Source organism: Argopecten irradians, chromosome 1, assembly GCF_041381155.1.
Source record: "Argopecten irradians isolate NY chromosome 1, Ai_NY, whole genome shotgun sequence".
Taxonomy (NCBI): domain Eukaryota; kingdom Metazoa; phylum Mollusca; class Bivalvia; order Pectinida; family Pectinidae; genus Argopecten; species Argopecten irradians.
In genome coordinates, this window is record NC_091134.1 from 54,697,572 (window position 1) to 54,723,539 (window position 25,968).

Consider the following 25,968-nt stretch of genomic DNA (forward strand, 5'->3'; position numbering starts at 1 on the left):
CACACGGAAAGGGATTTGACAAAATCGAAACTGTCCAATGAATGAAATGTAAAGTCATACAAGCAATTACAGTTAATCAAATCACCTGAGAAGTTATTAAATGTTCAGTAAAATTGACAGCTTATAACAATCTCTACTACCACATTTTTCTCGCCGTTTCCTTTCCTAAAATACCAATGATACACATATTGCACTCAACGTTCAAATTAAAAAAAGAATCAATTACATATAATTATCTATATAAATTGTACCTAACCCAATCAAAGAGGACGAAAAAGACAAATCCATGTTACCGGTAAGCGATTTTCTGCAAGGCTCATAATTTAAGATACCTCATTGTGATCAATGTCACGTTTCCGGAATGTTAATTCAACGATTTCAACGATTTTATTTTACACCCAGACACATTATAATGTGTAACATGAGGGATAAAACAAATACAAGTGTATAAGCATGACAGGATGGACAAGTATATGTACATAACATTAAGACATTATTATATAGCAATTACTCTCAACATTTTTACATTTCACATGTACGAAACACAAAGTATAAATATTTCATTCATGGTGCAATAAGAAAAAAAAACCTAAGTCATAAATGTAGAATATTTTGATTTTATAGTAGCATCATTATTACGATAATAGTAGAGGATTAAGTTTTTTAAGAAAAAGGGAGAGTCCATTTAGGACACTCTTAAGTTATTACAAACTGATATTAAACCTTTCATCTTATTATCATTTGGGTTAATTCGGAAGTAGCTTGGAATATACTTTCTTTGCAAATTTTGGACAACCGCATTATTACAAACAAACAAATAATGAAACTCATTTCCAACATGTTCCAAGCACATATTACAAAGTCTATCTTCTTTAGGAATATTTCGCCATCTGCCTGTTTCAATGGGAAACTTTAAGTTACAGGTACGTATTTTGGTTATTTGCAATCTGTTATTTTCGGACAATATTGTCAAATACTTATCAAATTTAAATTCAGTTTTAAAAATTAAATAGAATTGTCCTCTCGATGAGTTGTGGGCATCAGAAAACCAGTTTTGGATAAACTGGTCTTGGAGCCTTTGTTTTAAATAGTGTTTGAAAAACATCTTAGGCATGATAATTTTATTATCAAATATATATGAAAAACCAGTTTCATCAAATATACTCTTAATTTTGTTAATCCACTTGAAGGAATGAGTTCCATTTTCTTGTAGACAAAGAGCTAACTTCAATAAAATACTACTTAATTTTTCATCATTACTTAGCAATTTATTCGAAAACCGAGCCATTCGAAGTTTGATATTTAATTCCAATGGAAACTGACCAAGTTCTCCATATACCATGAAATTAGGAGTGCTAGATCTCACTCTCAATATCCTTTTACAAAATTTCAAATGCACTTGTTCTAGTTTCTTTAAGTTTTCAAACCCCCAGACTTCCGAGCCGTACAGGAGAATTGGCTCAACTACCGAATCAAAAATCTTTAATTGTAAGTCAATTGGAATAGCCTGGTTACGAATTTTTTTATATAATGCAAAAAGGGATTTTTGCGCTTGATCCATAAGTCGAAATTTTGCTTTTAAAAAGTTTCCATTGTAATTAAATACACAATTTCAAGTGTTGCATCTCGCAAATAAAACTCAAGATTTTGTGTTGACTTCCGCTTACAGAAAATCATAACTTTAGTTTTGTCGACATTTACCTTCAGTTTCCAAATATCACAATAATGTTGGAAAATATCTAACGCTTTTTGAAGTCCTTCGGGGGTTTCTGCAAACAGAAGTGTATCATCGGCATATAACAAGACGAAGATTTCAACAAAAAGTTGTAACTCAGATGATATATCTTCAGTTATCTTTGAGAGAGGAACGCTTTTCATAGACTTAAGAAAGTTTCTAAATCATTTACGAAGAATGAAAATAGTATAGGGGAAAGATTTTCGCCTTGTCTTACACCAATTAAACACGGGAAAAAATCTGATACTTTTCCATTATGTTTAACACATGACTTGATATTATTATACATATTCTTAATAACAGTAAAACATTTGCCTTTAATATGTGATTTTTGAAGTTTCATCCATAGTCCAGCTCGCCAAACCGTATCGAAAGCTTTTCTGAAATCTATGAGTTTTTTCCCACTATTCAGGTAAAAAGATATCAACATATGTAAAATAAAAATATTATCGACTGTTGAATGATCTTTACGGAATCCTGCTTGATTAATAGAAAGAATTTGCTTTTGCTTTACATAAAGATTTATGCGGTTATTTATTATAGATGTAAAAAGCTTTCCTAAACAGCTTATAAGGGTGATTGCCCTGTAGTTATCGGGATCCTGTGGGTCTCCTTTATTTTTATATATAGGATTAATTACTCCAATTGTCCAATCTTCCGGTATGATACCAGAGTTAAGTACAATATTAAAAATTTTACAATACATAGTTACCATTTCTGGAGGTGAATGTTTTAAATATTTATTCAATATTTTATCATGACCAGGGGCTTTACCATTCTTTAACTGCCCGATCGCTTTTTTAACTTCATCTTCCGTTATTTCATTATTCAATATATCATCATCATCTTCATCCTCATCATCGTTCAAATCATCATCATCATCATCATCATCATCATCATCATCATCATCATCATCATCATCATCATCATCATCATCGTTTAATATATCATCATCATCATCATCATCATCATCATCATCATCGGTCAATACCTCATCGTCGCCATTGTTCGATACATCGTCATCATCGTTATCATCATCATCATCATCATCATCATTATCATCATCATCATTCAGGGTCTTGAAATACTGGTACAGTGAATCTAGTGGTATATCAAATGTCTTTTTTTTCACTGACGAAAATTTATTAATAGTTTTCCAAAATTCTTTCGAATTGTTTTTAGACAAAGATCGAAGTTTCTTACAACACTTTTCTTGGAATTTCCTGTAGCTTATTCGAAGCTGTTTTCTGTACTCGCTAGATTTTTTATTCATATCAGTTTTATTAAGGACTGTTTTGTTAAACTTGTATTTAATCCTACTTTTGTTAAAAGCATTTCGTGTTAAACCACATTCTTTATCAAACCATGGTTTACTCATGTTTGTTTTTTGTTTATGTCTTACCGTCGGAGACACAAATACTTTGCTGGCCGCCCCTTTAAGAACTTGACAAATGCCTGTGACTACATCATTGATTTGGTCAATATCAACCTCATCATTACCGACCAGCTGGTCTAAAGAGTTTCGAACTGCACGCAAATTAATATTTTCAGTCAGATTTAAGGCTTCTACAAATTCGTCCTTTTTAGAAGAATTCCATTTTACATTTGTAACAGTATACATATCAGTATCATTTACTACGGCATTGGTTAAGTTTGACATATTCAAAATACAATGGATTTGGTTGTGAACATCTGAAAATAAAGGATTGAAGTCACATATTTCAAATTCAGAGACTAGTCTGAAAGCTTGACTACTTAATATGAGATAATCTACTACACTAATGCCTTTACATGTCACTCGGCCAACTTGTTTATCTTTACTTATTCGACCATTAGCTATATACAGAGAAGATCTTTTACAGAGTTCAAGTAAGAGATTACCATATCTATTTGGCCTGGCCTTGTCTTCACTATATCTTTGTAAGGGAATATTCTGTTCAATCAATTCATGTGCAGAGTACAAATTTTCTACATCGTCATAACTTTCCACCACATTCAAAATATCAAATAATCTTTCATCAGGTAATATATAATCAGGAGTTGTGGAAGTTCTAGCATTGAAATCTCCAATCAACATTACATTATTTATTCCATTACCATAAATAAGTAGCTCTTCTTCTATTTCTGTAAAAGCATTTTCTGATGAATAAACAGCATTTTCCGGGGGGATGTATGTACAACCAATTAAAATGTTTGAGCCAGCGTTTGTTATCTGACATTCAACCCATTGAACAAATTCAGAATTAGATTGATGAAATTGTAAAATATTTGACAAGCTGGATTTGTATAATATAACAATACCACCTGACTTTTTCTTACATTTCTGTCTGTGTTTAGCATGGAACGTATAACCCTCTGGTAAGTTAATATCATCTAATAGGTCAGTTTTAGATTCAACACATAGTATTAAATCATATTCAGTAATTAGGTTGTAAAAGTAGTGGGGGATATTGTTTATAAATAGCGTATCGTAGACCAGTCTCGCGTTTTCACCCCTACGTTTGGCTTCCCTTAGCTGTGGAGTCAACGCGGTTCGTCTCTGGACTATCTCAGGGGGGAATTGCTGAAACACCGAGAGATGTCGTTTGTCGCGGAGTTTCTCAGGTACGGCCCTCAACACGCGCTCGCGATCAGAATACTTGGCAAACCTGGCGATGATTCCCGGAGGTTTACCGTCGTTTCTCCTCCTCAACCTGTGCACGTTTTGAAGTGGAATGGTTCCTGCATCTTCTATCCCCAGTTCCTGATCGATGATAAAGAGTGGTTTTGTAGAATAGTTAATTAAGACCCAATATTGTGGCGGATCGGTATACAATATGCTCATCAGCAATTACAAATCACCCAAATTTATTGAACATTATCAACAAATTTCTTAATAATCGATATATTTGTTTTGAACCAACTAGAAACTTGTTTAGAGTGCAAAGAGATACCCTACCTTTCATTTCATTTGTATTCTTTAAATTGGGAATCGTATAGCATTTGATATATATATATCTTATTACATTATTAGATTTATTGTGAAAGTACAACTTCAATATTGTTAGCCTTCAATCTTATTGCTGCAAATTACATAATAATGCAGTACATCTGCGGCAAAAATATAAATGGAGGCATTACATTTACATGTACATATTGTTATCTAAAAGTTTTTTTTTTTAATTCATGTCAATACATTGGGACTGATTCCCCAAATTAAATCAATTAAATGCACACGTAAATATCCAAAATTTTCAGTAATCTATAAGACTTACGTATACATGTACATAATTAACTTACACAATGGAAAGCGGACACATGCATATGGACGTAAACAAAGAAAGACCCGTCTGTATTCTAATTGTACATGTTTTACATCAACCAATGACGTGTTGATATGCTTGTATGATACACAAGTAATCACCAAGGATCAAGTCAAAAAGAGAAGTTCTTCTTGTCTTCATTAGATACAATGTAAATACAAAACAAAAATATTTATGGATGCAGTTATTGACTATCTAAAATACCTAAAAGTTATATGTGACGTAACTAGGCGAAAAGTTCAAGATGTTTTTTCTTCAGTTATCTATTGAAACCATCCGGTTTGACGAATAAACTATGAAAATCATTCAAAAGGACAGACATAATTTTTTAATGCCTACTTACATCATCGATGTTTTAATGCCTTATATACATATTTAAGGCATAAAATTTCTGCAGAAATCACTTTATAAATACTAATAACACTGTAGAAATGTGAAATGAAATTGTAGACCTCAACTTGGCTTCATGGTATGTGACCGTATGTGTACTTATTTCACTGCGCTGTAGATGTAAATATAATGATTTTTGGCCGTTTTTTCAACTCTTATTTGCGCTTTTAAAATTAAAACCTATACAATGTAAGTATTGTTATTCTCAAAATGATGTTATTTTTTTGATGGCGAATAAAATATTAAAAGCTAGCTCTTCTTGATTTGTAAGTATGGAAACTATGGCACGTATAACTTCTACTTCAATATGTGTAAACCATAAAGAAAGCTACTATCTAGCCAATAATAGTTGCTTAATGTTTGTTACATCTTTGTTTTAGCTTCCTTATCATGCCATTATTATTATATACATTATTGTGATCTGTTATTGTAATCCTACATTTTGAAGGAAATAGAGACAATTATTGACCGACCCCTATCACCTGAACGATATGATCACTCATTCTAATTATAAATGTCTGTCAATCCAGTGAGGCTAGTAAATGTTTTACACCAATAGGCCTTTAAGTGCATATGCATGTATAATCGATTAACAAAGACATTTACATGTATGTGTTTTGTATTGAATAAAAAAGTATAGATTGTTGTGGATTTGTATAACAAAAACTTATCTATTTACTGCGTATCTAAGCAAAACGAAACTTCACAGTATACCTAAGAATGTATGTTTAGATGTCGAAGAGAAAGACAATCACATTTTTTTCTCTCGTATTTTATACATTTTGACAAGGTTAAATACGTCATTATAATGTTTTTGGTCGGGGAACGAGGAAATGATATTACGTGATTATACTGTTCGAGGAAAATGTGACTGTGTAGAATGCACAATGGATACCTTCAGATTAACACGCAATACCTTTCAGAACAAAATTCAAATAAGTAAAAAATACCTACAGTAATAAAACTAAAAAGTCGTTTTCCATATGCACGAAATTTCATCTAACAAATCTTGTTCCCAAAGACTTAAGATGTTGAATTAAATATAACAAATAACTTCTAGATGGAAGTATAACATATAATGTTATACGAAAACATAGAAAATGTTAACGCTTAATGGCATCCAGAATCGAGGACTTATAAGCTGCCTTAATAGATTTTTTTTATATATATTTGTGTTTTGTATTGTGGTATAATGTTCTTTGATTACAGATCAACTGATCTCTTTCCGTACCTTATATTACATGTACATACAATTTCCTATATCATATTTATGGTTATTGGAGCTGTACAAGTCAACGTTTCAGTAGGTACATGTACTATACTTTAACATTTAAGATTATTGTCTCAGAAAGTCATGCCATACCTGGTATATTAATGTGTTACAATGTTGATTGAATATATACAAAATGCTTTATAGATGTTTGAAACCAATTCTAGGTCTACAAAGGAACATGTGAAGGTAATATTGAAGTAGTGTTGTGGTGAATCCCGTGATAATAACCAATACAATTATTTGTAGTAGATGCCACGATAAACAAAGGATAAAGTTACAATATTAAATAACAAAGATGATTGTTTAATACCTGACCTACATAACTTATCCAGCTAAATGGGGTATAGATTGCAATTGTCGATATGTGTTTTATATCAACTACGGCCGATGAACTGTGTCAGAATTCAATAAGTTAAATCTCTTTTATCAACATCTTTTCACCCCAGTAGCACGACAGAATATGGTTTGTTCTGTTCCATTTGTTACAGTATGGTTAGAGATACAGGTGTTCGTATTACTCAGCATTCTAACCACGTTCTACACTAACGGAAACACTGGCATATGTCTTCCTGTCAGTCAAATGACAAACTAACAGATGTAGAACGATAATTAGTCTAAAGCTGATTATTCTCAATTGATACATCGATCAATAATCAATGACCAATTTTGAAAGGATGAAATAGAACATTAATTCTTTATGCAGCATGCTCATTGCACTATAGTAATGTACTAAGTTGGACCTAGTTCACAATCTATAATGGAAATGTTAAGAAATGTTCAGTTGGGTTTGTTTATGTGTATTACCATTAATCCCAATTTTAAGAGTTTTGGAAGATGAAGACAATTGTCCATTAATATCCGTCCTCTGATCACCTAACAAGAATAATTAAAAGACAGCTGTTGGTATTTATAGTTCATACATAATACCTGATTACAATTAAACATATGTACGATGTGTGATGTCAATGAATGTTGACGTATACGTTCGTCTGTTATTAAGTCAAAGACATTGGAGAGTAGGTTGAATATCATTTCTAGATTTCATTACAGCAACAACATACGTTTCTGTTGACAGTCCTAACTATCTAAAGAAAATACAAAAATAACTCCCTTCGTTGCCAATTCGAGACCCACCTGAAATTTTTGCTAGGTAATGAGGTTGTTGATTTTTTCTTTCCTTGAACGCAGCTTTTCTTACAACAATATCGGCATGTCCTTTATTGACAATATAATATAACTACTGATACATCCAAGTCAAGCAGAAGCATCAATATTAAATTGACACAATGAATAAATTCACGTTTTCTTTTATTATTTTGACATTGTTTCATATTATATCAACTTTAATTGACAATATCGCAACCTGTATTTACTTGATGCTATAGGTATCATAAACTTAATAAGTTTGTTGAAAATGTCAATTAAACACGTGTTAAGATTAATCAAGCGTGAAATAAACCATATTACTTACAAAAAGTATAAACCTCTTCCTCCAAAACATATCCGGTATTCGCTATAAATAAAACAATACCTGGGTCTGTTCTATTTACGTACTGAAATGTCTTAATTTAGATCATTGTCTGTTTGATATTAATTGTCTCTATCAGATCATTATCGTTATGATATTTTATTGTGTGTACCCAGCTGATCCTAACTCAGTACGTCAGAGGTAGATATAATTACCTACCCTACACCCTACCTAAGTAAGGGTCAAACTATTGGGTTACAGCTTCCCTCCCTTCCTCGCTATATTTGAAATGTAACAGATTCTGATAACGATATACTTGCACAATAGATATCCCAATCAATCGTATTTGTAAATCACTAAATATTTTGTATAATGAATGTTTCAAGTGGTAAATGCATTGGTGTATAATCTTTACATTTTGTACAATGAGATGAAAAATTGATTGGATATCTTTATGATAAATTTGATTTTCATTTATTATACAATTAATTAAGATTTCTTTTTTATTTTGTCTTCATCTCTAGTTTATTCTTTACAAGTCTGTGTCGTACGAATCGTGAAATGACCAAGCAATGAAGTAGACGTCACGACGCGATACTGTTTCACCCTGAATAACATACAGGAGGTACATGGCCTAAATAAGGGATGGCATGTTGACTCTGATCGAATTTCAAAGATGGCTTAACATGTTTCCTACAAATACCTACAAATTAAAACAGCATGTCCTCTTGGCATTTAGGAAAATAAATCAATTCATCACCTTTTCACCTCATTTACACCATAGATTGGATATAATGGTGTACCACCTGTGTAGCAATGGAGGGGATATAGTTACACAGGTGTATTACAAAGCAGTTTATAAACGTCAGGTAATCAATGGTAATATTATAGATACTCGTCCTTCATGTCAATAGTGTGATAAATTAATATAGAATGATTTATGAATGAGGTAGCACATTTAAAATTAGATTGATCACATCAGATATCTAATAAAAATGATTTATCATTATCGGGCTCTAGAAAAATTGGCACAATTTATTGGATAATTTGTTTTTAGATTTTTTTTAGAAGAAATCGCTTTGAAACAGGATTTCAATGCCTTAATAATTAACTTCGTATATGTGCAATTATATATGGCAGGAAAAGGGCAATGGTACAGTGTACCGTTATTTAATTCTTTTGATGTACATCAAAGGACCAAACTACCTGCTCATCCGATGTCGCAACCTCTGGATTCGGATGGATTTTTTATTATTAAATTTGGTATACCTTTACTGCATGCAAATCACATGAGAAACTTTTGTTGACATTTTTGTCTACATTGTATTTGAGTTGCTCATTGTCTGGCCAACTATGGCATGATGCATTTGTTTCACATTAAACAGGTTTAGCTGGTTGCCAGGTTATACATTTTAAAAAAAATTCTCAAAAAGTTGTTAGTGGAAGATCATTGTTGCATATCTAATGCAAAATAATGTATAAACAGTCGTACATGATACAAATTGTGTGCCATTATAATGACTGTTCTTTTTGTATTGTAATTTTTATGAACCGACTACCTTTAAACATTGTCAATGCATAACGTTTATGACTTATATAATCTCATCATACGCATATCCATTTCAATATTTCAGTATGATTTATTGTCCACCACCTGTTCAGTAAGAGAATAATATGTTTTGAAAGATGAAAAAAAGAATAATGAAATGCATATAAACACAGGCCTGGGATGATTTTGCACATTAACATTATATTTAGCACATAAATGCACAGTTGTAAAAGTCGCCATCGATATACATGTATTTGTTTTATTACTTCCGTATCCATTCCTAATGCATATAAGTATAATTCATTTATGCTAATTGACATCAATATAATGTGATGTCATTCTCATAATTTCCTAACACTGCATTTGAAAGTATCACTGAAAACTATAAATGATTTACAGCCATGCACAATGCATTATAATACATGATGACCTTTTAATACCTAATCACTTGAAAAATTGTACAACACCTGCAAAGCTTTAGAGAAATCTTAACAATGTTTTGCTATTTACTTCTATCATCCAAAATTTAAAAAATGTGTACAAACGTATATTGATTTAATATAGGCATTTCAATAAGGAATTGAAGCGTCCTAATTGAAAAACCATACATATAAGACAACACAGTATCATGTCCTCACTTTAAAAATAGATGTAGTAAAATGTAAAAAAAAACCAATAGGGAAAGTTGATTGGGATAATTTGAAATCTTAAAACTTGAAAATAAATTTGATAATTCATAGTGTACAAATTAAAGTTTATTAAATTTTATGATCATAAAGAAAAAAAGTAAAATTATGTAACAACAATTTGTTTTCAGGATAACTATTCTCAGTATATCACAAAAAAGTCAGCGGTATCAACAAACATTATTCTTAGTGTGTGGTTTCATTTATTACATTTGAGTGTTAATAAAAATGATTAATTTCATTAAAATCCGGGTGGTATATCATTTGCATAGCATCAAACACGCGATCGTGACGTCATAAAAACGCATTTTACCCTCCAATGTAGGTGTATTTAAATATCAGCTGGGGACTTGCAAAAGAAATACAGTTCATTATTCAGTGTGATCGTTAAAAGCTTTCTTCTTACTGGTAACTGCGTTCTTTGTTAAGCATTTTATTTTTAATAACAAATAGTTGATTAGAATGCACATGGTGGTACATTGTATAATGGAATGTACAGTGGATCTTTTGTTAGAAACGCTTTACTGGTGGTTGAACAGTTGGTGCATTAGTCATTTGTTATATTTACGGATAACATGTACGAAATTTAAATGTCTAACTCTTTCACTCAGTCTATTAAAGTGTCAAAAGGTATTAGATATAGATTACCTGTCAGCATTATTACAAAGGTATACAAAGAAAATGGAATGCGTCACACAAACGGTCGTACAATGAACTTGCTGTTTACTCGTGTATTTTCACACATTTGACTCGGAATTATTTTTTTCAAGACTTTCATTTTTCTTTGAAATGAAACTATTCCGTTTAATTTGTTCCGTGAAATGTCGATGTCAATGTTGTATTCTTTCGACATCTAGTCACGTCGCATGATATGGGTTGTTTTGCATCTCATACACATCCTTTTTACCACATGAATCAGAATATTAAAGAGATTTACAGGTAAACATTATAACCAGTGTGCATGTTACATTGTAAACCCTTTGATGATATAATAGTAAGTCATTTCTATACCTACGCCCACGATGTCTACATTGACTCATACATATGTAGAAATGTCAGAATGAAATAAAATTCCAGCATGATTCAAACGGCGTGATTTAAGTCTCCATGTCAGTGGTCGAGTGTTTCAATAAACTGGACCGATGTACCTGGGTAGTTAAGTATGTCTTCACCCCTATTATAGGTTGTATAGTCGGCGATTACTAAAATACCACAGTATGTTCACGATAGCTTATTAGTGAAGTTAAGCTCTTATTAAGGAAACACCTGCAACATACTTTGTTAGCTTAACAACAAATATACTCTTTTTAGATCGTCGATAGAATTGATAGAATAACTAAATTACAAATGTATATCAAAATTTCTGCTGATATATGGGTTCAATTTTTGACAACCCCAGACCAAAGATTAGAAAAGGTTCCAGTACTTTCAATTCCCCATGATTATACTGAATTAGAGGCGATGTCACTAGTTCGTATGTTGTTCTTGTAGATCTCAAAGAGAATTCTATTGAACTGAGTTTCCCATGCCACTATAATACTTTAGAAATCGTCTTAGGTGTATAACACTTGTTCTTGAACTGCCAGGTGATTTGATAATTTATTTATAATTCTTAACACCACTTCTCTCTAATGTAATCAAGCGATTCAGTTTAAAGACTGAAATCTGAATATCCCGTTATAGAAATGTCTTGTTATGAAATGAATGCTTACGAAATCGAAATATCAAAATTATCTAGTTTGTAATATTTGAAAAACAGTTTTATTAACAAACACCAAAGATTATTTTTGATAATGGTGGTATAGTACGAGTACCCAATAATAAGCTCAAACTCTGTGTGAGCTGCCTTTTTGCTCTCCGATCAAGGCATAGTCTTAGCTCATTAATACCTAAATCATTATTTATGTTTTAATATAAAATATGAGGAATAAAACAGTATTAGTTTTGTTATTTGCATTTTATTTTAAATTTGATATCATCATATCAAAATTCATGTATAATCATTTCATCATCTCATAAGCTCATATACACATATGTACTATAATATCGACCACTAATTGGTCGAAAGTCTACAATGTTATCCATCAAAGAATATATACAGGAAAACCTGCATGATAAATAAAACATCTAAATGACACGAATACCCTGTCTTGTCGTTAGAAATAAAACATACATACAAAGTATGTTAACAGATGTTCAGCATTCTCTAATCTAACATTGGCAGTTGTACACACTCTCTCATTATACTCCTCACATAGATAGCAATACAACTCACATAGAAGAACACAACGTAATAATTTGGCAGTTTGAGCAAATATTCAATAAGTTCATGAAAGACATTGTGGTAGGTTATCACGATTAACGCTTATCCAATGGTCTCCTGTACCCTGATATGTCCAAGCCTGTTATTATCTGAAACGCAGTCTTTTGTTCATATCGTTTAATTCGAATGTTTGCTTGTCATTCAATTTGGCAAAAAACTGACAAATATCGCCATACAGTTCGAGAAAGACTGTGGTCTATTTTGCATAGTCGGAACACAGGCAGAATCACAAACACGTAGAATGGACCGTGGCATTAATTGTATAATAATAATAAATAAATAAGCACTTTGTAATTTTAGAATATTAATGTTGAGTCCGAGAGAATTTCCACAGTTTGATGTTTCTTCTAAGGATTTGTTCGTATGAACAGTACTCCAGGTCTGTCTCCTTGGTAACTTGTGCTGATGTGTTCGCCACTGACCGAGATCGGGAGGTAACTGATGAGAAGGACTCACTGAGGTTTTGTTCGGATCCAAATAAACTGTCATCGCTGTCTGAATCATCTGTACTTAGATCTTCGATAGAATCTGGAATAATGATAACCAACGTATAAGTAAGAATGGTAAATAGAGAATCATAAAAGATAAAAAAAAATATTCACAAAATAAAACAAAATTACAGAAAAACCACAATATTTTGTTTAATGTTTAACCTTTCTATAACATTAATGCCATGCATATTGATCGAGGCCGGGAGCATAGATAAAAGAACAGATATAGAAAATCAAACTAAGCCTCAGGAAGCCAATGAGAAAGAATATCTCAAAAGAGGGCTTTAATAAACAGAAATTATCAACAATATTGTGCCCTTTCAAGTTTTTTTTAAAATATCGATACACGATGAAATGTATGAAATTCTAATTACCTTCAATGCTTGAAAGAGATCCACTTTGAATTCTGTTCATATTACAGTAGTTTGGAACACTTTGTTGTCGGACAAGAGGCGTCTCCTCGGGAATTGGTTCATCGCTGGAAACAAATTTCCGTCGACCATTTATTAATGCGAATTTCTTCCTGAGGGGACCCTGTGAGCCAGGTCGTTGTTTGGATAGTTTCTGGATCGTGTCGTTAATGCCGATTAGCTGTTTCATCAGGTGCACATCTTGTTGTCTCAGATCCACCTTTAATGTCAGAGAGTATTACGATGAAATAGGTTTGATGATGACATTTTATAAGTATTGTGAACAAACGTAAATTAAATATTTATGATAATTTCAATGATTCTAAACTTACCATTTCTCGCTTAAGTGTGGCGAATGCGTCGTTAATTCTGTCTGTGACAGACGCTGGTACCATAACCGAGGCCATTGTCAAGTGATAAGAATCCAATAAGTTTATAAGAAATTATACAAGAATCCACCTTGCTGTCTCGATAAGAGCTGATCTAACTACTGTTTTCACTACTATTTATATGCTTTAACTATAAATGACTTCCCTAACGTCATTTTATGTGTATAATTTTTCGGTTGAGTACACGCCACTTTACAAAGCACCTGGTGTAGAAACTATGTACCTTCGCATTGGGATCAGTTACACTTGTCACATGTAGCGTTTCTGTCAGGTGATCGTGCAAGAGGTGTGTTTTAGTATTAAGATGTGATACGGTCTCGCCGATCCTCCATGCTCCATTGGTCCTCCCCTGCAGAGCATTATCCCCCTCATTGGTGAAAGAAACATGAACTCTTCAGGAAACAAACGATCACTTTGTAGTGACTGAATTCATCTTCTGTATTAATGGCTTTAATCTCACAAATTTAAAACAATTATCAATGAAACGTAATAAATAATATTTTATTTGTTTTACACCTCCCAGGCTAAATCATATACGAACCCGGTGGCCATAACTATCAATGTACACCCTATTGTTTTACATTGCGTCCCACCGGCTGGTTGTAGGAACACACCCATTATATCTAGCTGATATTATTGTCAATGTCTTTTTGGGTGTCACTCAATCTGGTATCTGGACATAGTGACATGAGGTCCTGACATTGATATTATTAAGGATTTTAACTTTTGAAATCAAATCAAGCATAATGACTGGATTCCATCGTAAAAGGTCAAGGACTCTTAGCAAGGCCTAACCATTCTATAGGGTTAAAACCATTCTGTCAACTGCCAGTCGTTACGACCATTGGTCAGAGATAAGGTTAGAATAACATCACTTTAATCAAGGAGTTTAAGATATGAATGAAAAACCTATCCCGGGACACATGTTTTAGAGATCTTATAATGTTCTAAATGGGTACTACAGATCAATGCAATTCTTACTTTAACATGATTAAACCATGTTAAGTATTTTGATTCACGGGAAAGGAAATAACTTATCATTTATAACTTGTTAGTAATACAAATCTTTTAAATAAATATAAAATACAAAATCGAATTCGACATTCTTGTTCATTGTATTTTACAGAATTGAACACGGTATGCATTGTATTTGATATATTTGAAGTAAGATTTCAATATCAATGGGTTTATGGAAACATAGTGTTAGTATATCTCATGCCATTTCAAATCTAGTTGCTGCAAGCCAAAGTCCATGGTCTATGTCTTTGTTTGGATGTTGTCACGCGAATGTATTCTATACATCAAACAGGAACCCTATTGTTGACACGGGGTGTTAAAGAAGGCAGGAAAACAATGTTATGTTGATGTGCTATCTTAACGAACGTGTACTTTTAATGCCGTGATTCCTTCTTTTAGGCCATAAAACAGGATAACAACCTAGCCATCTAAGCTAGGAATGTTGATACATTCAGATTTTGTCCAGTTACACAGAATTTTGTCGATATTTGCTGATGGAATTTCCAATTATAATTCGTCACAACTTCCCAGTCGGTGAATATATTTCAGGTTAGAAAGGAATTTTCGTTCTTGATTTTATTTTCATAACTTTGTAATATAAATGATACAAAATGAAAAAGCCAGGTTTTCCACAATTATGTTATACTATCCAGTGGTAAAAATAGAACAAATAGTGACGAGAAAAAACCCAACATTATACAAATTATCAAATCAAAATAAACAAGACAATACAAAGTTATATACATACCATATTTACATATGCGGATCAGGTATATTAGAAAAAATAGAAGTGCAAATTATATAAATTCATGCAATTTTTCTTCACAAAATTGTCCTATAGTTTCCTTGACTGTATAGTTGGGATCATCTTTATAACCAGGCTACAAGTATATAATGCAAATATGCTGATTAGCTAGCGTTCCTAATTAGGTCTAATTAAGACATAATTAACTCCAAATATAGTCATATCATTTGTGTGCCAGGGAGGATCAGAATACTAGACAGAATACCTAATTGGCGCTCGGCCGACCACCTGGAGGTATTTTGTTTCACTGACTGATATTTACAAGACGTGATATATCTGCGGGCGGGGCATTCCTCCATAGAAATCCATAAAAATCTCTGATCGATAAAAAATTTGATCATTGGCATTACAGTAACTATATTTTCTATTAAAGATGAAGAAATTAAGAAATATCTGATTGAGTAAATTGTCTAGACCTTTCACATCTCGTATGAACCTTTACAGACACATCTTTTTTAAATGAGTGAAAATTAAAATTCGATGTCTCCAACTGCCCTTTCTCTTTATCTCCGAGACAAACTTTTAAGATATGTTATGTTTTTGTTACTATGTGTGTTGATCAAACGAACAGTTTATAATGGTAGCATACATTTGGGTTATGATGGTGAATACTCTAAAATGAGCTAGCAATGTGTTTAGAATTCCACGCAAAAATATGAAAATATGATATTAGTTAAAATAATATCACCGAAACGGATGTGATTATCTGTACATAAGTTTGGATATATAAAACATCATTTACACATATTTAATCATTATGCATATATGCATTCATAAAAGTTTATGTCGCTTATTATTGAGCCGACTTCATGTTGGTCCATTATTTAATCATTAATCTACTTTTGGCATTGTTTATTCGAACATAACATACCTGGTTGACATCATTAATGTCGAATAGGTGGAAACTAGATACTCAGCGGGTACATGTAATATATAGGCAGTGTAATGTTAGAGTCACATTGTTACGCTGTTTGAACCTCTAGGGGATATGTATTTTGTTCTGGAATGGCTTCCCGGCGGGACGACCCCGATGTTGGAGATTGAGTAAATAGCTGTGTATATACGTCTTCTGTTCTCAAAATCATGTCCTTTTTAAAAGGCGCTGCTATAACTAATTTCTTGACCCCTAAGTACTGTTGAAACATCTTCAAATACATAAAGGTCACAGTTCCATTTGTTTCTGCTTTTATTATTGGAGTTTTAAAACAATGATATTGATTTGATGGCATATTCTTGTTTGCGAATTACATTTGAGTTATATTTGTGTTAGTTCTATCATTGGGGTTGTTTAAATAACAGTCCATTCATCAAAGGAAAATGAAATAGCATGTACAAATAAAAATCCAGCATCAATCCACTCAACTTAGGATCTTCAATCATTAGACAGGTTTGTACGTTTGTGTCAATAGTCGTGTATCATTGATTAATACAATGCATCTAAGCAGGGGTGTATTGATATGAACGTGGTTACTTCGGTAAGGGTATGCATTTGGAAGTTATTTCAACATGCTTATATGAATATCATATAGTTTTTATTACACGTTTCGGAAATAGCAAATACCAAACCTTGCATTAAAAGTCAAGTTCACTTATACGGTATGTAAAAGAATTGTATTAATAGTATCATTTTCAAAATATATTCCGACTTTATTTTCGTTTAATCACAGTATCTATCCTTTTCAGCGCAATAAAACGCACGCGAGATCATAATTTTTCATTACTGGTGGTGCAAATCAAATTAATTCGACAAGTTGAATTGAAGACAAACAATATATGATTACAGGTAGGTATACTCTCGGGTTTTGAACTAAAAAAAAAGCATTAAAAATGAAATAAAAGAAATAAAACAAGCCATTTATTCTATCGGCGTTCATTTGTTTCCACGGAAGACTAAAATGAAAAACCAATTTATTTTAGGAAAGTGACCTATTCTGAGTAGAGACTAACTTCCTCCGGTGTTTTCAATGGCTAATCAACAAACATTTGGATTAGTGAGTGGACTTCCGGTAGCTATCAGTTTGGTGTATTAATGCGCGTTGATGTTCAGTTTCTGACTAGAGGGCGTGTAGATACGTGATGCCCTCCGTATCAACACCGTATTATCTCTCTGGGTTTTCCCTACAACTCCATAGATGACCAGACAACCAGGTACAATGTCGAGTATGCGTCTAGTAAAAACGCAAACAGGATGGCGTGATCATAGTCTTGCTTAAGTTTCGTTCTTTTCTAAATTAAGAATATGTAGTGTGTTGAATGATAAACATTCTGCGTTAGTTGTGGTATTTTATATAATACTTGGCAATACTCTGGTATTTGTGGTTTTTGTTTCTGGAAACAAAATTGAGGAAAATTGAAACCGAAATACACATGAATATCATTTACTGTAATCATTACAGAAATCACAAAGACAATATAACGGGTCTTTTATTGAAATATTTTCATAATGCTATACTGCCATGTGCTATTTTCGTTTTTATTGTCAAAGGATCAACTGTGTCAAACTATGTATATCCTGAATAATTGGATATTAGAAATAAAGTAAACGCAAACACTATATTTTATTTCATTTTTAAACTGATTTCATGAATATCAATATGTTGACGAAAGATATTTCGGCAATTGGCAGGTCTATATTCCATAACGATCGATAAAGAGTTGACTGGAAGATATGATGAATTTGACTTCAATAAGTATATCCATGATTGATAGATTTATTTGTAACTGCTGTAACTCAAGAAATCATGTTTTAACATAATGTATCATCATTGATGTTCATGTTTTAGTGATTTCTATAGTGAATTCACATTTAACTTACTATAAAAAAAGTTATTGTTGACAATAAAGGAGACTGTCTACAATGCACTGAATGGCCCTAACCCTGTCATATTTACTGTCTAGTCGTTTGTGATATTATGACATCAACATTATTATCTTTCATTAAGTATACAAACAACACACTCAAAGGCTATCTTGTGTAGTAACGTACACTAGTGTCACTGGCACACGCCACAACACTCCCGGATATAGTATGGTTCACCTGGTGAGAAAGTGAAGTTATCTCTTTCTCCACAAAGATGTCTTAAGGCGACAACACTTCCAGTTATCTAATTGAAATGTAAATATATAAAAGTGACAGCTGAGGTCATCTTGTGATACTCTAAATACACATTAACCCGGGGCCAAGGCGATAGGTATTGGGGTAAAGTCAACAATATAAAGCAAAAATCAAGATTGCTATCAGGTCTATTAGGGTCAAATTGGTGTAGAAATGTGCTATAGGCTAATGTAGTTATCAGGGTGATGCCGCTGTTGAAACATACAGGGAGTGTTAAATTTCTCTTTCAAACTTCTCTTTAGCCTCAACTAAAATGATCGCTTTCTCCTTATGTCCTTATCTTTCAACAGTATTATATTTTGCTATAATTTCGTATGGAAACAAAACAAATACAAGAACCAGAAAAAGGAAGCAGACATCATGTAAATCAATGTTTGATGAAATGTTTTAATTCTACATTGCATGTTATGAGGAATATCCGCTTTCTTCTTGGTTATTGAAGTTGAGTTATTCATTTTTCTAAAACTAAACCAAGAGAATGGAAGTTAGACGAATAAGCAAGCAAGCGATCGTTTTTTTCACTTAGCTTAAAGTGTACAATCTTCATATATCAAAATCTACTGAACATGCTGTTATGGGACATCTAGCTTGGATAAAAATGTTTAATTTTATATTTAAAATAAATTAGAATATGTTAAATTAAGATTAATTACACATGTTCCTTCATAAGCCGTCGAATAAATTATCTTTCATATGAGGTATTACATTGTATATATGCCAAAAGCGAGAAGTGCTCGTTCTACTTATCAATCAATTAAAATTAGACATTTATTACACTATTTAACAATTTAACAACCTTGTGGTTTGTTCATTTTGCAGTGAATGTGTTGATAGGATGTTAAGTTTTCGACAATCAACCAACCACACAATTTTCTATGTCATTACCGTGCAATGAAGATACATGAAATAGTTTCTCCTCAATAAAAATATGCAGTATTTAACACGGCTGATATATTAAACCCCGTGTTTTTAATTATAGCTTCCTTCATATCTTACATTAGTAATAGCTCGTAATTTTTAGCATTTGTAGTTGTAAACCAAAAAGGTAAACCATCCTTCGTCTTTAATGACGAAAGATGCACAGTATATATGAATATATTATAGGTTTCAGTGTATAGTACCTATCGATAAATTTAAACCGCATATATTTCCCCGGGCCCAGTCAATCCTCATCCAAGCTCTCCGATCCCATGTAAAACTAACAATCTTATGGGTTTGTGTTTGACGTACATACACATTTCTATATCCATATCGCTTTCCCCTAGAGCAATGAAACTGCTCAACATATTTCATTTCTGTATCTAATGAGATAAGATGAAAATGATTTGTCCTTCCTTTGACGCCTTTTCTCCTGAAATCAACCTTAGCTTGTTACCCCTTATTATCTACAAACTTGTAACATTGTCTTGAATTTTCGGAGTTATATACACTTTTGTGCAATTAGTTAAATCTTCACGAAAATGACTACCTGAACATTCGCATCGACTTGTATTAATGAGGATTCCCAACCTTAGCTAATTTAGTTCAGTGAAGCCGTTGCTTCCCTGCGATTCTCTTGATCATTGTGTATTGCACAATATAAATTTCAACAAAAAATTGTATTACAGTTACATATATTGTATTATAATTTAATTGCATCAAAACGAGGACATAAGCCCCTGGTAAGTGATTCTTCACTTTAATGGAAATTGGTTGTCAATTAGAATTAATCTTGTTTCCTAATTAGGTTAATATTTTATTTAATTACTTGAAACCACATCTGACCACATACTGTACTCCAATGATATATTTTTAAAGTTATTGCGTAGGTGGTAATTAATTAAGAGTAGATACATTAATTCATAATTGATTCATTTACATATTTGGAGACATTAATAATTGTTATAGTGTATTGTGGTTTAGAAATTAACATAAGTGCAAACGTAAACATTACCGATGGAAACATAAAAGACTATTTTGTTTTAAACAATGTGTACCTTTACTAAAACTTTACTTATTAACATCATATGACAATCCTTACTATTTGTCCAAGTACATTTTTAAAGGTTGGACAGTTTCGGTATTGTGATACATATAAACACAATTTTCCCTTTTCGGTATGATATTTAAACCTTTGATATGAAACATAATGGACATAAAGAAGATGATAACAACTGTTCTGCATAGAAATAAGACACCGCAAAGTTTGTGTAGTCATTTCATAGATTAACCTAATAGACTTTTCCGCACCGCAAGAAAGACCTTGGCCGGTTGAACCCTTTTGGAAAGTAGATTTACAATATCGCTAGTTTTACTTTTTGTAAATAATATTGAAGGAAAACCTTCGCCGTTTATCAATTGATAAAAAAATAATTAAATTATATTTTTATCATTGTCTAAACTATACGTAGCTTGTCTTCAAAGCAAGCATGATAAATTAATTGAAACGCCTGTATGCTGTTTTAAAAATTTATAATTAATTGTTGTTTAATTGATATACAAGTTAAAAATCGTTTCAGTAAGGTCCTTGGTTTTGAGTAATATATATCAGGATTTAAAATACAGTGAAACAATATGGAAAAATAAATCAAATGTAACATAAAGAAGTATATTTCCGAACAGATGAATTGCATAACACAGTCCATCAATCACACTGCCTTTTTACAATAGCAGCTGACTTTACTAACTGAGTTTCATTGTGATAATGTAATGGTGTATACCATACAGAGCTTGTATGACAGACAGCTTTCCGCAGCAGGAGAGGGTTTCCTTGAATTATATGCACCAGATACACCTGATATTTTCACAATTTGACATATTTATATTTAACAACTTACCTCCAGGTTAGCTAGTTAAAGCGTACGTGACACTGGGTCATTGTGTTCTCTAAATAACGTATATATCTATAAAAAAACATGCCAATAAATTTGTTTTTTAAATGCACGATGATAAATACCCCCTCCCGACGACGGCAAAGGTTGTTTTATGTTTTCTTTTGCCTAAAATCTTTTCATATAGTATAATTACATCTACATCAAACGAAAACACTTCTGTGATTTCCTGATAAAGAATGGCTTTAAATAGGGTACATCTGTATGACCATTCTATCGCAGCGATGTTAATTTTGAACAAAGAAAATTAGAGTTGAGAGCCATAGATTTTACATCGAAATAAAATATGAACATTGTGGAACTAAACTTAAAAAAAATATATTCCAAACACAAATATGAGAAAACACTGACTGTATTGCAAGGATGCAGTCATTAACATTGGCTGAGTGGTTTAAGAGTCTGACACTTATAGCTTACCAGCACTAGGCTATAGTGGCCGAGTGGTTAATGTGTCTTACATTCTACCATTAACCTTGGCATGGTATATATTTTGACATTGCAAATGCAAGGTATTGGCTTATAATCAGCGGCTTTCTTCAACTACTTCGACACTTTCCACGACCAATGCATGCCATCAATCAAACATAATATTTGTTTAATTGGTTCATTACAAAATTGTGTGTCATGAGACGTTGATACTTTAAATTTATCGGTCTGTTTGTTTGTGCTCATTTTTAAGATATATTCTTCATTGAAAGTAAAAAGCGTATCATGTAGATTATGATATTTCAGCTGGTTATACTTAATATCACTTGATACATATTTAGTGCTTTAAAGCTCACAAAAAACGAATAAAACTAGAAGTAATGGTCAAAGAATAGTCATAATCAATAAAACTCAGTACTTTGGTAGGTTCATTAGGATATGTGCTTTACCTATTAGGTGTTGAGATGATTGATATTCAACACAAAGTGTCAAGTAAGATAATGTCGACAGGCTTTGTCCTTTGGTTGATAATGTTGACGTCAAACAGAGACTAACAGTCCACACTTATCATACACCTTTGTATCGGAACATCTCTTGTATAAAGTACACATGTAAGATAGGGTCGTCACGTATTTCTGTGATAGTGCATTCTGTATGTTCTATTGAATTAAGTCTGTTATACCATTCATAATGTATACTACAATCTATTTCAGTGTTAAATCTGATTTGGGTTCTGACGAGACACAAGTACGCTTTATTCCATAACCATGAACAATACACAAACGCATGCGGACTTTACTACATTTCGTCTGAATAAGTATTGAACATGTATCAAATATTTTTAATTATCGTAATTCTACCATCCTTGATCTGTGGAATCAGTAACTTCTCGTAGCTGTGGAAAACATGGTTACTAGTAGTTATAATAAAACTGTCGATTTGCAATACTTTTGCGAATTTACGTCATATCTTTCATGTGTTCTGTAGCAATAAATTATCGAAAAAGTATGTGGAGTGATACGAGTATGTTGCAAATTGCTTAAGTTGAAACGTTTATTAGGTGATTGATTCTTGTGCTATTATCATAATATGAGATGAACGATTTGTCTATTAGCTTTGATGTGGTTTGCTTTATCAGCTGTAAATTATAATTATGTTATCGCCCTTTCAACATTGACTATATTATGTCAATTAACTCATGTCTTAGACAATAGAACTGAAGCCAATTCACAAAAGTCATCGCGAATTACCAAAGTAATAATGTACCATTTTGATGAGATCCCATTGGTTTTAATAATACCAATGTCATACTTAATAAGATATATTCGTATTCTTGCATCACATGCATATCTTATTTAATTAATTTGAATGAAATGCACCGTAGATTTTTATTCATCTTATTATGTGCAAAAAATAGGACCAAAAAATACAAAAAAAAAAAAAAAAAAAAAAAAAAATGAAAATGTTTTTTCTGAAGTGATATACTTCTGGAAGCACGAAGAATAGCAAATCCCTTTAGAAAAGTACAAACTTACCTATCACATCCTTCTTGCAATTACGTACTCACTAGTAAAAAGAAACCATAATTTCAGACATATTCTTTATTTCAGTAACAAATATAACAAGTAACAGTATTTTTTCAGCCGTTATGACTGTTGTCAATTATTATGTGCAATTCATTCTTCGTTTTCATTATAGTTCGTACTGTGTTTATGATGCGTATTCGTAAATGGGAACATTTGTCATCATCTTCATCATCATTGTCTTCATTCGATGGACTGAATAGTCGTAGGGATGTTTTTATTTTCATTCAAATATCACATTCATACATAAATATGTACAATCATGCACAATGGAACACAGTTATTATTTTGGCAGTATTCGGCAAGTATTGCTTTTCGTGCAGTACTGTAGACAGGTAAAGGAAATACTTTCCGTTACAGCACAACCACTAAATTAATTGTTCCATGCATATGAGGTAGATTTACATACAAGTCCGCACTAAACGACGCTAAAGCAGACACCTGCGTTGGAAAAGACGTATAGCTGTCACGCACGTCCCTTCGTTAATTGTTCTAGGAATTAGTTTCTTTGACGTGAGATTTGTTTCGCAGGTCGCGTCCTATCAATGGTTTTGCGTTGACCCACATAAGCTGTCCTCACTGTCTGAGTCTAGTGAACATAAATCTTCTGTGGAGCTGCAGGAGTCTGCAATAAATAAGAATAGCGATAAGTACTCTGAAGATGAATGGAAATGATAAGAAAACCATTATCATAGTGTATTTTTATTAAATTTGCTTTAGAGTGCGGGTCTTTAACAAGAACATAGTTGAAAGTTTCCTTTAGAATCAGCCTTATTTTGTATAAATATGAATAATTACCTTCAATGCTAAAGAACGATCCACAGAGACGGAGGGAGGTCCTAGAACGATTCTTTTGGGCAGGCATGTATTCATCAATATTCACAAAACTCATTCGCCCGTTGACTAAAGCCAGTTTCTTCCTGAGAGGCTTGTCAGATTTCTTTCTCCGCCCAGCAAGAGTCTGAATGTTGTCGTTAATGCACATCAGCTGTTTCATCAACTGCATATCTTGCTGCCTAAGATCAAGCTGAAATAAATTGATATAATTTCTTTCATTAAAGCTATGCAACATTGCGGAATCAAATTGCACCGATAAAATTTCAACTTTAATAAAAATGAAATGAAATTAAGAAACTTTCATTTCGTCAAATATAGTACTTACCATTTCGCTTCTTAGTGTTGCAAGAGCATTGGTGATTTTGTCTGTAGCTCCGATATTAGATGTTATAGATTCCATGTTGATATATTAACTGTTGAGAATTTGTTGTTCCGTATACTGGATAATAAGACGAGGAATGGCCCGACTGGTATTGTCATTGCTTTATATACCTGCCCTTGATGTCCCCATGGGGTGGAGAATCCACACAGACGACTGAATACCTAACCACAAGACACCTGGCACTGAGGACAAAAACCACCGGAGAGATATCATTTACCCTTATGACGTGTAAGGCATGTGTGAAGCGATTCAAAATCTGTCCCAGTGTTAATCTAATAGATGGTGTCTGATATATCTACAATACGCCCTGGGATATACCCCTAGCAGACCTACCTAGGTAGGGACATACTTACTGATATCTAGATACTACCCTCCCGAGAACATATAAATGACTTTGCAAATATCATTCGGCTAATGATCTACGGTATATTAGCAATTTTGACAATATTCCATTTTTCATCACCACTCATTATTGTTCCAAATGTGTAAAGGAAAATGTTACTAAAATCTTTCCGAAACATATACTTAACTTTCGAATTGTATTGCCACATTGGGTGACATCATATGATGGAAGCTATACAGCTGTATGGTTATTAGGGTCAGACGAACTACTAGATGGTAAGATGTTGTAGTAACAGTAAATCTTATTTCACATTGTTCCTTCTAAAGGCTTACTATTTCACATGATAATATACTATCATGATATCAGGGAGAACGATCACAATGTGAAGATGATACACTTAAAATACCATTAGAATACGTTTTGGTCTATTGACTCGTTAGCAGTACGATGTTCTTGATAGCGTTTATTTGTTTAACAATATTATATATATGAAGCGTGGCTGATCAACAATAGTACATTTTTTCACAGTGTATCAGGGATTATCTGGAATAGGTATCATCCCCAGGGTGAACAA

The 25,968-nt window shown here is 32.6% G+C and overlaps 2 protein-coding genes across 2 annotated transcripts; both read right to left on the reverse strand.

Annotated features, from left to right (window-relative positions):
• Positions 1 to 12,341: 12,341 nt before the first annotated feature.
• LOC138333719 (uncharacterized) lies at positions 12,342 to 14,250 on the reverse strand. Its single transcript, XM_069282277.1, has 3 exons — positions 13,960 to 14,250; positions 13,592 to 13,847; positions 12,342 to 13,254 (listed from the first exon to the last, which is right to left on the reverse strand). The coding sequence occupies exons 1-3, from the start codon at positions 14,032 to 14,034 to the stop codon at positions 13,031 to 13,033; spliced, it is 555 nt and encodes a 184-aa protein (XP_069138378.1). The 5' UTR covers positions 14,035 to 14,250; the 3' UTR covers positions 12,342 to 13,030.
• A 9,409-nt stretch (positions 14,251 to 23,659) lies between these two features.
• LOC138310809 (uncharacterized) lies at positions 23,660 to 25,289 on the reverse strand. The gene is made up of 3 exons (XM_069252135.1): positions 24,995 to 25,289; positions 24,631 to 24,859; positions 23,660 to 24,457 (listed from the first exon to the last, which is right to left on the reverse strand). The coding sequence occupies exons 1-3, from the start codon at positions 25,067 to 25,069 to the stop codon at positions 24,375 to 24,377; spliced, it is 387 nt and encodes a 128-aa protein (XP_069108236.1). The 5' UTR covers positions 25,070 to 25,289; the 3' UTR covers positions 23,660 to 24,374.
• Between the last annotated feature and the right edge of the window lie 679 nt (positions 25,290 to 25,968).

What these genes read in the sequence shown, in the direction of transcription:
- LOC138333719 (XM_069282277.1), bottom strand. Translation starts at nt 14,034, where the DNA reads ATGGCCTCGGTTATGGTACCAGCGTCTGTCACAGACAGAATTAACGAC. An exon ending in CCACACTTAAGCGAGAAATG is followed by an intron (nt 13,848 to 13,959) that starts GTAAGTTTAGAA and finishes CTGACATTAAAG; the next exon opens with GTGGATCTGAGACAACAAGA. An exon ending in ATCTCTTTCAAGCATTGAAG is followed by an intron (nt 13,255 to 13,591) that starts GTAATTAGAATT and finishes TCATTATTCCAG; the next exon opens with ATTCTATCGAAGATCTAAGT.
- LOC138310809 (XM_069252135.1), bottom strand. Translation starts at nt 25,069, where the DNA reads ATGGAATCTATAACATCTAATATCGGAGCTACAGACAAAATCACCAAT. An exon ending in CAACACTAAGAAGCGAAATG is followed by an intron (nt 24,860 to 24,994) that starts GTAAGTACTATA and finishes AATTTATTTCAG; the next exon opens with CTTGATCTTAGGCAGCAAGA. An exon ending in ATCGTTCTTTAGCATTGAAG is followed by an intron (nt 24,458 to 24,630) that starts GTAATTATTCAT and finishes TATTTATTGCAG; the next exon opens with ACTCCTGCAGCTCCACAGAA.